Source organism: Centroberyx affinis, unplaced genomic scaffold (assembly GCF_046629955.1).
Source record: "Centroberyx affinis isolate AG114_WGS23_722 - 3 ecotype Tasmania unplaced genomic scaffold, CSIRO-AGI_Caff_v1 ptg005625l_1, whole genome shotgun sequence".
Lineage (NCBI taxonomy): Eukaryota > Metazoa > Chordata > Actinopteri > Beryciformes > Berycidae > Centroberyx > Centroberyx affinis.
In genome coordinates, this window is record NW_027282831.1 from 325,483 (window position 1) to 341,452 (window position 15,970).

Below are 15,970 nucleotides of genomic sequence, written 5' to 3' on the forward strand. Positions count from 1 at the left end.
AATTGAGCTCATGCACACACACACACACACACCTCAGTATCCTATAATGCTAATATATCTTACCTACCTTAACTGGATATTGGTGTGGATGTCTCTCATTCCTCTTTCCACTTTGACCTTTTTTTATACTGTGATTCTCAACTTGTGCTGGATATTTGTAGATATTTGAATGCAGCAACTTTCAACACCGCTGATTTATGAAATATTGGACTGTATTCTTGTAAAAGGAATAAACACATTTGTTATATGACCTTCTGTTGTGTTTCCCTGTGTCATGCATGCATTTTTGTCTGACTGGTATATCGAGGTTTAAGCGGTGACCTATGAACTCAATAACACACACAACAAAAACTCTTCACGTCACACTCCTGTGAACTCTCCTCACACCCGCTGCGAGTGTGATTTATCATTTTTCACATGTGAACATCCTCGTCGGGCCACCTGGGCGGTCCAATAAAACATTATTGCGGATAATTCATCACTCTTATCGCTCCCTGCTAAGCTGATGGTTAGCTATTCCGTCCCAATACATCATCCATTCGCTTCCAATAAGTGAGAGGAGTCTGTAATGTAGAAATAGACAGGGAGGAACAGCAGTTAAATGCTGGCACTCTGTTGCTGTTTGCCATTCTGCAACACAGAGACTTAGTGAGACTTAGTACCGGGCCTATTTGCATTTTAGTGATTATTTAGCATGAAGTTTAGTTTCAGTAATTAACATTTTAGGCATTATTATTTCTAGGTATTTTTCTGTAGCAGTTCTATCATCTTCGTGGTGTTTTTTGCGAGGTCATGGGGAGAGGCTGCCGAGTCAGCAAGCTGGGTGTCCTGTGTGTGATCTTAGCCCTGGTCTCCATGGCAACCATCGTCACGTTGTGGACTATTGCCCTGATAGGTGCTGAGGGGGATGGTGATGATGTCACAGCTCCTTGGGACAGGTAGGAGATTGGTCTGAACTGGAGTTTGACCGCTATGGGTTTTTTTTTTTTAAGACACATTACTGATTCTTTTGGATTGGAGCTCCCAATAGCTGATGATTTCTGCTAGTTTTAGTTTCATATCTTAAAATTTGATGATTTTCTAGCCAAAAAATAAAATATTCGTAATAATAATAATATTATGTCTCACAGAATGTTATTCTTATCAGGGTAGGGAAGCCTCTGAAACAGCATTTAGAGCATCATGGGACACTAAAACTCTCCACTGAAAGCCAGACTAATGAAATAGTTTTAGGTGGAGCAGCTCCTTGAAGCAGAGTGAGGCAGGTTTCACTGCAGGTTAATGGGTAATAAAACATAGCTGCTGTCTAGGGGGGGACCTCCATCATATCAGAGGTAAACAACACTGGCTGGACAAGATTGGATTTTAAATAAAAGGGCAATATTGACAATATTCTGAGCCTCAGCTCTGCTAAAAGCTCATCTCTGATTTATCATTATAGCATCATGCACTCTCCACCAAGACTACAAATGAGGCATAAATTGAGTTAACATGTGAATCGATCTGTGAATTTAATTCATCATGAGAAATATTTCTTATTATTCATGAAAACACCATCAATATCATGATGACTGGAAGCATGTACAGGTTAATCAGTGAGCTAGCCTTCATAATTTTTCATTCTTTATAGCATAGCACAAGTCATGCCTATTCAAAATAAATCACTGTTACATGAAGTGATAGTGGATGATGATAACACTCCTGTAAATGTGAATAAATAGTTTACCTACACATTTTATGGATTATTGGAATAAAGCAATTCTAAATTAACAAAGTAATCAGATTATGTTACTAAATTTAAAAAATCTAGTGGTTACATTCCTGATTACAATTTTGAGCAGGTATTATTAGTAATTTGTTACAGATGCCATTTTGAAAATAAATAGTAAATGTTTCAAATTTTGTCTTTATCTATTTATTGATTGGCTTGTTTTCCCCAGCTACCGTCTGCCTACCACGTTGGTCCCAGACCACTACAACGTGACCCTGTGGCCCCGCCTCACCCCCGACCCCGCCACCGGCCTCTACATCTTCACAGGTGAGAAGGCCTCACACTGGATTTATGCACTGCTTGCATAATGGATGAATACGTAGTTGCTCACCTGAAATGGTCCCCAAAAATAAACCTGGCTTTATCAGATATATTGAGTTAGTGATATTTCATTATTTTAAATGTAGGAATCTACAGTTCATATAATATTTACTACTAACAACTTTTTCTTACTAAAAGGTCAGTCTTCTTATTTTGGATAATGCTAGCCACTAGCATTATCCACTATCCACTATCACTCAACATAATTTATGCAAAAGTGTTAGCATGGAGCTAATCTCGCATAGCTATACCTCTGTCTCAATTAACAGAAATTATTGTCAGTAAATGGATACTAGACCTTGTAGAGCCAAAAGAAACGGCACCTCTGGTTTGCTTTTCTGACGATTTCCCTTTTTTTTTTTTAGTTTAGCTGTACTCAATTTAGCTATATACTATAACAATAGCCTACATATATATGAAAACTTTGACTTAAGACTTACTTCAGTTTTGTCAGAATATGCTCTAAGTGTTAGCACGGAGTGTACTGTCCCTCAACATAGTGTTCACTAAAGTGTTAGCATGGAGTCTACTACTCAACATATGCTACAGTGTTAGCATGGAGCCTGCTGTCACTCAACATGGTCTATGCTAAAGTGTTAGCATGGAGCCTACTGTCACTCAACATAGTGTATGCTAAAGTGTTAGCATGGAGCCTACTGTCACTCAACATGGTGTATGCTAAAGTGTTAGCATGGAGCCTACTGTCACTCAACATAGTGTATGCTAAAGTGATAGCATGGAGCCTACTGTCACTCAACATAGTGTATGCTAAAGTGTTAGCATGGAGCCTACTGTCACTCAACATAGTGTATGCTAAAGTGTTAGCATGGAGCCTACTGTCACTCAACATAGTGTATGCTAAAGTGTTAGCATGTTGACCTCTCCACATGCCCAGCAGAGTCCAGCATGGAATCCTTCTTCCCCTACTTTAATATTTATTGTTAGCATTAGCCTTATCATTAGCATTAATAGTCCTACTATTTCCATCCAACAGGGTATTCCACTGTAGAGTTTAAGTGTGTGGAAGAAACAGATCTCATCCTCATCCACTCCAACAAGCTCAGCTACACCAGCCTGGACAACACACCCCTGGCCACACTCACCGCTACAGGTAGAGTACACACAAAAAAAGAAAATAACTATTTCCAATTGATGGTTGTGTGCAACATTTATCATGCTTTGGTCATTCACTTAAAACCGCTTTTGCTCAAGAGAAAAAAAAGAAAAAACAGGCAAGGAAAACAAGAATCAAACCATTTCTCTTTCTGTCTTCTCTCCCATTTCTTGGAAGCCTCGAAATGTTAGGTACAGCTCTTATTTCTTTTTTTTTTCTGTCCCTTTCCCTTTTCGTTTTCTTTCCCCCTTCCTTCCCCAGGCGGTGTGCTTGCTCCCGGTATTAAGTCTTCCTGGCTGCAGACGAAGACTCAGTATCTGGTTCTGCAACTGAATGGTAAATTAACCAAAGGACAGAGGTACCAGCTATATACTGAATTCACTGGAGAACTAGCCGACGACTTAGCGGGCTTTTACAGGAGCCAATATGTAGAAGATGGAGTCCAAAAGTAAGTTCTCTCTCATTCTTTGTTTTCTTCCCTCACTTGAAATCAGGAAGTAGTTTCAGTGAGACTTATTAGCCCATAAATATGATTTTCATACCTCATAAATTCAGTACCCTGTTCTGTAAAAGAGTCAGTGAGCAAACAGCTGTGTTGATGGATATGATGTTTTTTTTCATCCGCAGGGTTGTCGCCACCACTCAGATGCATCCGACTCATGCCAGGAAGACCTTCCCCTGTTTTGACGAGCCGGCGATGAAAGCCGTTTTCCACATCACTCTCATCCACGCCCCTGGAACTGTGGCCCTGTCCAACGGCATGGAGAGAGGTCAGTGCAGTGTACCTGTAGCAGAACAGTTGCATTTGCAGAAATCCAGAGGACGAATCCTATTTGTATTTTTTAAGGGCTTAAAAAAAGATAGGCAAATACAGCAATTAACTAGTTTCACTATTAACTGAGCTTTCAAACTTTAAATATATCCAACCATAAGAATTTCAGAGACTACAGTATCTATTCATAGTATTCTGTTACATCACCACAGGGTCATCTTGGTAGGAAAATAACAGGGGACAATTATAATTTAACAGGTGATTATAGTCACAGCCAATGAGCTGTGTCTATGGTAAATCACCATATTGGTAGGAAATATATGTGATATAATGGGAATATATATGAATATCCTTGGTGTTCCATGCTTTATCTTTTAGCCGGCCAAATCTTTTCACTCTAGTGCCTGCTTGCAACACCATGCAAACTAGTTAGACCACTTATATGAAAATGGCAGAGGAAAATAGCAGTGATATTGCATGAATAGAAAAGTGTCTTAGCATCAAAATCATCATTATAGGCAAAAAAAACCCAAAAAACAATCACACATTTCTGACGTTATTTATACAGAGTAACATATTTTGTGATCATTAAATGTCAGAATACAGCAATCCAAATATGATAATTACTGCTGTTTCAGGACAGTTTTGCACTCTGAAATGATGCAGATGTATTGCGCAGTCTCCTTTCAAAGTCACACAGTGCTGCACTGTGTGGCAAAATTACTGACAATAGATTAGATTAGATTAAACTTTAATGATCCATCTAGGGAAATTGGGTTGTTGCAGAAGCAAATAAAGGCAAGGCTCTAAATGCTTAATAATTAAGCTGATGCTTATTAAAGCCCGTCAGCCAAATTCAGAAACCATAATGGTTTCCAAACAATTAAATTACCAATGATACTGCAGCATAACAAGAGCATCAACAAGTTACCAGTTAAATATAAGGTGATAAAAATGAGTTCTTCAGTTTCATCTTAAAAGAGGATAGAGAGTTTGCTGGAGTAATTGTTTTGCCTCAGGCAGGTTCACTGGTTTATTCATAGTTCTTAGTTCTAGCTCGGTAAAAGCCTGGATGCTGGATTGTGAAGGCAATTTGCAGGCAAGAAAGAGATTTAGGGTAAAACTACAGGCAGCTACACTAGTCAATATGAGATTAAATAAAGGCAACAACCTTCTCCGGTCAGAAATGGCTAGAAATGACCTAACATTAGAGAAACATTTCTTAACTTGTCGAGACAAGACTGAACAATTATTTGGCCAAGTTATGATGAATCTTTTGGGCCATAACAGTCAATCTCTCAGAACAATTCACACTACTCGTATCACTGGGTTTTACAGGCAAATACAACTGTGTGTCATCAGCATAGCACAGAAGAGAAATATGATGTCTAGAATTATACCAAGTGGGAGCATATAGAAACCAAACAAAATGGGACCCAGGAGGGAACCTTGAGGTACTCCACAGCTAATAGATAGATAGATAGATAGATAGATAGGTAGATAGATACAGATAGAGAAAAAAAACAATGAACAGCATCTGCAATCCCCCAAAAATCTCCGAGATGATTGATAATGATGATAATTCTAAGTAAACTCTGTACTGACGAGGATATATACAGTTGTTTGTTTGAAGTGCCAATCCAGAAACATTTACCAAATTGTGAAAATGGAGTAAAAGTCAAAATATTCTTCCAAACAAAATAATAGTATTGTATCACTTTAAGTTCCTTCACTGTCTATAATCCATCCAAGTGTGTTTGCTCTTTTCCCAGAGATTGTTAACACCAGTATTAAAGGGGTAGCTGTGACACAGACCAGGTTTGAGCCCACCAAGAGGATGTCTTCCTATTTACTGGCCCTCATCGTCTCCGACTACATGCACCTCAGAGCTGAACAAGGAGACACACTGGTAACTGACAGCAACATTTCACTGTGTTTCATTTCATTTATTTGACAGGGACAGCGCACATCGGAAGAGGAAAATGTGTTTTCATCTGTAGTCCCTGGACAGTTAAAAGCTACAAATACATAATAGAGAACATAAAACATAGTATCGAGCAGTATAGTTAATAGTGTTGATACAGTTTGTCATTGATATTATATACAGTATACCTTATCAAGACATGGCTGACATGAGATTGACATGCTCTCAGAGAAAAAGGTGCGTTAACTGGATAGTGTCTCTTTTCATGGCTGTTAGAGTCATTTTATTAGATCGTAGCTCTAAAATTTTTACATTCTGTAGACAGCAGAGACAGCCACATAGTTTTAACATTTACAGTATATAACCAGACAAGTCATCTAAAGCAAATTCATATTTTATGACAGCCTGGCATGAGACAAAAGATGGAGAATTGGTCCCTTGATGGAGAATTGGAGCAAATGACAAGAAAAACAAACAGGGAGACAAGAGGATGAGACTATGCAGCAAGCAACAAAAAACCCAATAAAAACAGTCGTGCTCAGAGAAGACAGTAAAGTAGCACAGGCATAACAGACACACATAAGGACAATGTAACAAATACCATCAGCAACAACAAAGACGCCACTAAAAGCAATTAAAACATGCTGAGAGAGAGGTTAGTGAAGGTAATGTACTGTGATGTAATAAGTTAAATGGATGTTTAGATTTGGTTCACTGCCAAATGTGTGGTTTACTACAAAGTGTCTGCTTAACTTTGTGTCACTTAGGCCGGTCCCTTTTTAAAAAGCAGCTACATCCCCAGTGATAAACACTATACTTTTGTATCTTTTTTAAGTGTTTCTACATAATAATAGGAGATTGCTATTGTGCAGATCCGTATCTGGGCTCGCAGGAAGGCCATCGAGGCGGGACAGGGACACTACGCCCTCAACCTGACTGGACCCATACTGGACTTTTTCCAGCATTACTACAACACCTCCTACCCTCTGTCCAAGTCAGGTGAGGCCATGAAATTGTTTGCACCTCGTTTTCCTTCCGCCTGTGAACAGAGCACCCATTGTTTTCGGTGGCTGGCCATTTCACACCCACCGCTCACACTCTATTCCAGCCTGTTCAGTCAGTGCTTGTGGTGGAATAGGCTTTTTTATTCTTGAATTATACCCTTTTTTTCTAGAGATTGAACAAATGTGAGGTTGCTCACTGTAGTTCACACAACTGGATTGATGCCCTGTGAAAACCAGAAGTGAAAGCAGTATGCTGTTTCCATGCCACAGTAACCAGTTTAATATGGGAGTGAGCCAGGCATCTTAACCAGGTTTCTCATAATCACAGTATGAGGCTATGAGTTTACCTGGTTATTCTGACCCCCTTGTAACATTTACAGGCATCGACCCAAAAAAAAAAATGTCAGTTTGAAAACAGAGTTCTCTGTGCACATGAACATAGCTACTGTCCATGCGTAAATAAGCAGGTTTCAGTCAGTCTGGGTGTGTGTGTGTGTGTGTGTGTGAGCGTGATTGGGGGTGTTTGCTGGGATGGGGGTCTTGGGAGGCCTGGTTGAGGAGGGTGATTACAGCTGTGTCACAACTGTAACCACCCCATCCTAATTAATGTAATAAACCATTAACATAGTAACAATTTGCAGCTAATAGTGTGATAATCCTGTTAACATAATAAATGCCCCATTAATGCAATAAAAGTCACTGACCAATCATGTTTGAACTTTATTCCTGTTAGGAGTAATAATCATTACCTTATTAGTTTTATTACTTTACCAAGAAAGTTGAAAGTTTCAGTTTTCAAAAATGTAATAATAATCAAAATTCAATACATAACTGTCATTCATTCACAAATTTGGATATTAAGTTATTAAGTAATTAAGTAATTAACTAATAAGGTATGATCACTGTAATTGGTTTACATCTGAAAAATATCAAGCTTCCTTTAATGTAATAAAACCAATAATATAATAGCGATTACTTTAACAGGAAAAAGGTTATTATGTTAATAGTAGGTAATTTTTATCACATTAGTGGGAATTTCATTACATGAACAGGATGATTACACTCTTATTTGCAAATTGTTATTAGGTGAATGGTTCATTACATTAGTGGGAAGTTAATACATTAAGAGTAACACATCTTCAACCAGAGAGGAAGATCTTAGGTTCAGTTCCTCTCGTCTCTCTTAACTCGCTCTAAGCTTATTTTCTGCCTCACAGATCAAATCGCTCTGCCGGACTTCTATTTCGGGGCGATGGAGAACTGGGGTCTGGTGACGTACAGGGAGACCAACCTGCTGTACGACCCGGTGACCTCCTCCAACAGAAACAGAGAGACCACCGCCACCATCATCGCTCACGAGCTGGCCCACATGGTGAGCTGATATCTATCTATCTATCTATGACTGATCAGTTGATTGACTGATTGATCGATGCCGTTGCTTCCTCCTGACCAGTGGTTTGGTAACCTGGTGACTCTGAGGTGGTGGAATGAGGTTTGGCTGAACGAGGGCTTTGCCTCCTATGTCTCCTACCTGGGAGCGGACTACGCCGAGCCTACCTGGAACGTGGTGAGGACTCCAACTGTCCATAACTGTGCATAATTATGTATTTCTGTCTATATCTCCATAACTAACCACCAGAGTCGTGTATTTCCCTCTCCGTCTTGTCCACTCCAGAAAGACTTGATAGTACTAGACGACGTCCACAGGGTGTTTGCCGTGGATGCCCTGGCCTCCTCTCACCCGCTGTCTTCTAAGGAGGACAGCATCACTCTGCCGGACCAGATCACTGAGCAGTTTGACGCCATCTCATACAGCAAGGTACACAGATGAGCCTGAAGCTTAAAGGGGCACTAAGTAATCCATGAGCTTTATCGGCCTCTATTGGCGACCAGTGGGAATTACAACAACGCTGATAGAACTTTTCTCCTCCTACACAAGTCTCTGGTACAGTTCATCTCTTGCTTCTCTCTGTCTGTGTGTCTCCCTCTGACTCCTCAGGGTGCAGCAGTGTTAAGGATGTTGTCAGATTTCCTCTCAGAACCAGTCTTTGTCCAAGGACTCAGTGTATGTATTTATTTATTTATGTATGTATTTGGGATGGGATAACATACAAAAATAGGACAGAAAAATGAATGGTGATATTAGCTCCATTTTATTCTGCTGTAGTAATCACAAATGAGACGCTTGACCATCACAATTTCACAAGCTCTCCATCCAAATTATATTATTTGCACTTTGTAATGATGTTGTTCAGTATGAAGTTAATTGTGACAGTATGCTCAACTTTGATGTATTTTGCTCCTCCAGAGATACCTCAATCACTTTGCCTACGGCAACACAGTAGGGTCAGACTTGTGGGCCCATCTGCAAAAGGTAGGATCTTTAATGAATTATTCACTCTTTTACAAGTCACTGATACCTGCTGGAAGATGTATCTTTAGAAGAGCCTATCTGTTACCTTTGTCGATAGGCAGTGGAAGCCAACGCTGTGTCCCTCCCTCGTGGAGTTCATGACATCATGAACCGCTGGGTGCTGCAGATGGGCTTCCCCGTGGTTACCATAGATACCGCCACGGGAACCGTATCCCAGAAGCACTTTCTGCTGGACCCAGAGTCCAACGTTACGGTCAAGTCGCCTTACAAGTGCGTAACATGGCTGCTTCACTGCAAAATATCTTCGGGGATCTTTTTTTTTTCTTTGAAACATCTTGAAAATAAGGCTTACCTCCTTCCCTTCCTTTCCTTCTTCACTCATCTCATTCATGAATCAGCCATGAATTCATGTTTAATCCATCATTTTTTCCCCCTTAGTTATGAGTGGCTGATCCCTGTCAGATGGATGAAGTCAGGTGAGGTCCAAGGAGATTCCTGGTGGCTGATGGAGAAGACAGGTACGGAATAACATGGATAGCTTCAGTACCTCAACATACAGTATACTGCTGTAGTTCTGAGTCTAGAGGTGTGTACTGGGAAGAAAAACTCCCCGACCATTGGGATTTCATGACACCCAATTAGGCTTGAACCATGGCAGAACCCTTACTGGTGCTATGGCAAAACCTTTTAAGGTTCTGCATGCTCAAATACTGTATTTCTACACAGGACATTTGCAGTGCTGTAAAGAGCAATACAGCAATAGCATGGGAAAAAAGAGGCAAGACTCTGAGGAAGCAAAGAGTAATCAAAATAGGGAAAGGAGCCACCAGTGATGTGAAAATATCAATATTTATAGGGTACCTGAAGACATATGTGGAGTCCCAATTATGCAAAAGCATGAAATAAAAATGAGATTGGCTTTGAAGGGCTACACAGATACAGACACATGGATAATGACTTCTTCAGGGGGTTTGAAAGGGTTTCATAAGTTCAAGGGTAGCCAAATTTTCTCACTCCATGGAGGAACATGTAACCCTTCAGTTAAATGAAAACATGAAAACCAGAAAAATTCACGAGGTTCACATGACGACAGCAATATAAGAGAATACTTTATATAGCCATCCAGGTTCTTGTGGGGTATGTCTAACTATTTTGTGCCGCTGCAAGTTTCTCTTTCAGATGTTCCAAAAATATCCATATTACAATTTTCCAGTCTGTTGATAGTGCAGTCAACCAAAAATAGCTAACATCATGAATAGCTGGCAAAAATGCAAACTAGATGCTAAGATCTGGCTCTGCAGTAAAAATCTGCAGAATTTCTGAGCCAAGATGAATATGTATGCAGCATACATATAAGTGTTGCGTCTCTGTATGTATCCATACAGAATAAATATAACTCAGGGGTAATGATCAACATGTTACATAACTAGAGTCTTGCATGTTCACTCTTCATCTTTTAATCCCCCTTTCTTTCATTCTCTATCTCTCTCTCCCTCTGATTTTCTCTCTCAGTGGTAAACCTGGAGATGAGGAGCGGTGGTGACTGGGTTCTGGCCAACGTCAATGTGACCGGTTATTACCGGGTCAACTACGACCTGGGAAACTGGGAGAGACTCCTCGCACAACTTAATACAGAGCACCAGGTACACAGACAATGCTTCAGATCACTTTCTTTCTTTTATTATATTGAATTTAATTGTCTGTATCATATCCTCATATCCTGTTTGACACACAAACATGTGTTTTGCAGGTTATACCGCTGATCAACAGAGCCCAACTTGTGGATGATGCTTTCAATCTGGCCAGGTAGGTCAGTTTAGACTTGAGTCACATGACTTGGACTCGAGTCAGACTTGAAACTTGACTTGATGCATGAAGGGAAGACTCGAGCCTTGACTTGACTTGGGTTCTGGTGACTTGGGACTTGACTCTGATGACTTGAAAAGGTTTCCAAAGTCTTGACTTGAGATCTTGTGTTTGTGTAAATGACTCAGATTGAAAGTGATGAGATTTGTTCCAGCGGACGACTGAATTTAAATTCTGTTTTCTGAATTTGTATGGAATGATTGAATTTATTGAAGCTGAAACTGATTCTAGAAATCAAACTCATGATGCTCTTACCGAGTTTTTATCCTATTAAAACCACATTGCATTGAAAAGTCCTAGATATTTAGTTTTCTTTAAGATATTAAATTGATACCGGACTCTTGATTTGTTCTGACTTGACTTGCTGTTCTACATTTAGACTTGAGACTTGACTTTAATGACATGGACTTGACTTGAGACTTGTGCCTCAAGACTTGACACTGACTTGGGACTAGAGCAAAGTTGACTTGGTCACACTTCTGACTAATACTAATACTAATACAAATACACTGCTTTCACTAACAGTAGAGTATGGAGAAAGGAGAATACAGTAAACACTATTTCTTAAGGAGGTAATTTTAATTCCCTCTGCAGGGGGAAGCTAATCCCCACTGTGTTAGATGTCAGAACTGCTTCAGCTGAGTAATTAAAGACACCAGCAGGGAACTTTTTCAGCCCTTCATCCAAACTTAGTGAATATAGCTTTTCCCTGAGACTTGGTGTGAAACCAAAATGACATGAAAACACACTGCTACTCTTGCCATATGGTGGCTAATCAGGAAAAGACCTATTTTCAGTCCTGATCCCTATAGTCCAAAACACACTGGAACACATTATCAACTTTATCTCTACGATGAAATTCCCTTTTCCTGTGCAGGCTGTGAATCATCATGAAATATAATATGAATTGAACCAAACAATTAAAAATATTATATAGTAGGCTAGTATTTTATTTTGTCTTTACAGAGGTGTGACTGAGTCAACTTTGCTGTCAGAACAAATCAAGAGTCCAGAATCAATTTAATATCTTAAAACTAAATATCTAGGACTTTTCAATGCAATATCTTTTGTCAAGACTTTAGAAACCTTTTCAAGTCGTCAGAGTACAAGTCAGAGTCAAGTCCCAAGTCACCAGAACCCAAGTCAAGTCAAGTCTCAAGTCTTCTCTTCATGCATCAAGTCAAATCTCAAGCAATTCAAACTGTGACTGTCGAGTCCAAGTCATGTGACTGGAATCCCCACCTCTATCTTTATATTAATAATAAGTAGTATTAGATGGTGTAAACCATGTGGCTGTCCTCCTCTCTGCAGGGCCAAGCTGCTCCACACCTCTCTCGCCCTGAGGACCACCAGCTACCTGTCTGGGGAGACGGACTACATGCCCTGGCAGTCTGCACTGGACAACATGCACTATTACTACCTCATGTTGGACCGGACTGAGGTCTATCAGCCTATGCAGGTACAGTATATGTGTCTATGTGTGTGTGTGAGAGAGAGAGAGAGTTTGGGGACTCAACAAGACTAAACCGCTTATATAAAATACAGTAATATAAAATCAAATTCTTCCAGGACTACATGAAGAAGCTGGTGACTCCTCTCTTTCTCTACTTCAAGAACATGACATCAGACTGGTCTCATGTTCCAGACGGACACACCGACCAGTGAGTGTACTGTGTTCCTGCCTGGACACACTCTGCAATACACACTACACACAAGAGCTGACACAAACAATAGGCAGAGGTCAGAGGTTCAAATCTGCCTGCAAAGACGTTTTAGAGTTGAGGTGAAAAATAACTTAAGAGCTGTCAGTGTCACTTGATCCAAGCTGTTGCTGGTGTGGCTGATCTCAGCTGTGAATGTGAAGCAGGACTTTGCTGAAAATGAGCAAGGGCACTCAATCCCTTTGCCTGGGACTAGTATTATGTAGGGACCTCATGCAATTAATGCATTACCCCCCCAACCTCTGTGTGTTGTGAAATGCATTTGCCACTGGATTGTAAAATGTGCTGAAATCTCCAGCTCCCCAGATAACCACTGTATAAGGTCAAGATATTAAAATTCATCACTTTCGGATTTAGCAAAGCAAATCGAATTTAACACCGAAAATAAATTCAAAACCAGCCACTGTAGACTCCCCTATAATGCCTCCATTTTCCATGACAGCAGGACAGAAATTCTGCATCTAGAAGAAGAAAAAGACATTGCACACCAAAAACACATGACTGAGAGTTCAATTCACACAAGAATTAGTATTATCAGCAGGCTTGATGATCTCCACATTTGTTACAAATCACTGGATGTCCACAGGTAATATTCTCATGCAAATAAGGCTATAGTCAACCTACCCTGCGTGAAGAAATATACATACAATTTAAACAATATATTGGACCTGTGATGTCAAATGCATGATGGAATTAGGTGCCAGCTGCCCATGACTCTGAAAAGGATTAAGCAGGTAGAAATAAATCAATGAATGTTTATTATGTACATTACTACATGAAATGTTTATTATATATATTGACGTAGTGCTATTGATGTTACTATTGATACAGTAAAGCCTTACTTGCCATTTTTCCCCCACAAAAGGTAAAAGGTCAGTCAGCCAATCAGTTGCAAATATGCCACTTTGTTTTGATCTGTAATTGTAGCGCCCCCTATGGGCCAGTCAGTATTTTGAACATGCCTCACTGAAGTGGTGAGATTCATCGTTTCTCCGAGTTTCATCAAAATAGTATGAGTGGTGTCTAAGATATTGTGTGTGATGGATGAACGAACAAACAACATAAAACCTACCATAGGCAAGTCCAGTCGCCGAGAACAGCAATACCTGATGGAATAAAAATGATTTCCACCCTACCACAGTTTGGTAAAACTCTACCACTTTGTTTCTGTGTTGTTATACTTGGATTTCCAAAGGTTAAAGTTGAACGGATTCAGTGAAGCAAGAGAAAAAGAATTGGTCAACACTGATTACACTGATTCAACACTGTTTCCCTCCCCTGCAGGTACAACCAGGTGAATGCTATTCGTATGGCCTGCAGTACTGGAGTACCTGAATGCCAACATCTGACTACCACATGGTTCAAACAGTGGATGGACGATCCTCAACATAATGTGTTAGTACACAATCTATCTACCTATGACATTGTTACACGCTCCCCCCTTTTAAAAGTACTCTTTTTTACTATTGGACCAATCAATTGATCCTTATCGTGTTGTCAGGATCCATCCCAACCTGCGTTCGACGGTGTACTGCAGCGCCGTGGCAGCAGGTGGCGCTGCAGAGTGGGAGTTCGGCTGGTCCCAGTTCAAGAAAGCTACCGTCGCCAGCGAGGCCAGCAAACTCATGTCCGCTCTGGCCTGCACCAACAACCAAGACCTGCTGAAGAGGTGTGTGAGATGAAGAAAGTCCTCCTAAGTGAGGACATTCTGGACGGTCACAAAGGGCTAGTTTAGGATTAGGACTTTAGGCTTAGGTTAAAGAATGGAAGGTCCTCATCCTAAGTGTGTTTGTCTGATCATACCTGTTATCCTGTCTTCTCTGCTCTTCCAGGTATCTGTCTTACTCCTTACAGCCAGCTATGATCCGTAAGCAGGACGCCACCTCACTCATCGTCTCCGTCGCCGGTAACAGAGAGGGACAGGAGCTGGCCTGGGACTTTGTCAGGGAAAACTGGAACTACATGTTCACACAGTGAGTGTTATTCCAGAACTACATAGTACTAAATAACCATTTACAACTAAAAAAAAAAGTGCTTCAGTGTGGAGTTAGTCTTTAAAGCCAAGCCATAGCAGTGCTTGGAGTAGTTTGTTAACTTTTTTCAGATATGGGGTGGGCTCCTTCTCTTTCGCCACTCTGATCAGCGGAGTCACCGCGCGCTTCTCTACTCCAGCTGAACTCCGGCAGGTACGTACAGAGCTCGCAAAGATTAATTCTACCTTGCTGATTTATGAATGTCAAGCCACTATCTAACTGTTTTCCCCTATGCGTTAACGGCAGCTGAAGGAGTTTGAGGAGGAGAACAGCGCAGCGGGGTTCGGTTCGGCTGCTCTGGCTGTGCAGCAGGCCCTGGAGAAGACCACAGCTAACATCAACTGGCTACAGCAGAACAAGCAGGAGGTGCTGGACTGGTTCACCAGCCAGACTGTACGGCACACTGACTGATGGAGGGAGGGAGGAGGGGGAGAGAGAGAGAGAAAGTTTCCATCTATAAATTACAGGCCAGAATTTGAACAAATATGAACAACTTTTATTTTCCCCTCTGTGGCCTTGCTGTAGCAGGCTTTTAATTGGAATACCTGGACTGGATTCATGGGGGTTTTTTTCTAGGTTTTTCACCTCAAGTGCAATGTTTACATATTCATGACGATTTCTGCTTAATTAAACACATTTCCAAGATCGAATATGATTGTTTCGATGTATGAGGTCCTTGATCTATTTCATGTCAAAGGTTCTAAAAAAAATGGACTAAAACTCAAAAATACAAAAGTACAAAGACAAATCTGCTTAATGTTTTTATACAGTAGATCTTACCTTGGCAAAAATTTTAAATGATTTTTCTATTCAGTTGAAGCTGAAATCCAAGTAGGCTGTATTTTTTCTGAAGGAAGACAAAGCCTCACCAAACTATCATGTATGACCAAGTGACCAAGATCAGATACAAGACACCCAGTGCATTGATGAATTCATTTTATTGGTTTCTTTTGTCACAGCCACGGAAACATACAGTAACCAAACAGAAATAAAACCAAACCGTAAAACATTTTGCACAGAATAAATCTCTCCTCCTCCACAAAAATCGAAAGACAATATCTTAACATACA

At 40.4% G+C, this 15,970-nt stretch overlaps 1 protein-coding gene across 1 annotated transcript; it reads left to right on the top strand.

Annotated features, from left to right (window-relative positions):
* The first annotated feature begins 792 nt into the window (after positions 1-792).
* Positions 793-15,311, top strand: LOC139667546 (aminopeptidase N). The gene is made up of 23 exons (XM_071547031.1): positions 793-938; positions 1,941-2,038; positions 3,087-3,203; positions 3,468-3,654; positions 3,834-3,976; positions 5,751-5,887; positions 6,775-6,901; positions 8,124-8,278; positions 8,360-8,473; positions 8,582-8,725; positions 8,906-8,971; positions 9,215-9,280; positions 9,378-9,550; positions 9,719-9,798; positions 10,793-10,923; positions 11,031-11,086; positions 12,458-12,605; positions 12,716-12,807; positions 14,152-14,262; positions 14,369-14,536; positions 14,700-14,840; positions 14,972-15,053; positions 15,147-15,311. The coding sequence occupies exons 1-23, from the start codon at positions 793-795 to the stop codon at positions 15,309-15,311; spliced, it is 2,847 nt and encodes a 948-aa protein (XP_071403132.1).
* The last annotated feature ends 659 nt before the right edge of the window (positions 15,312-15,970 follow it).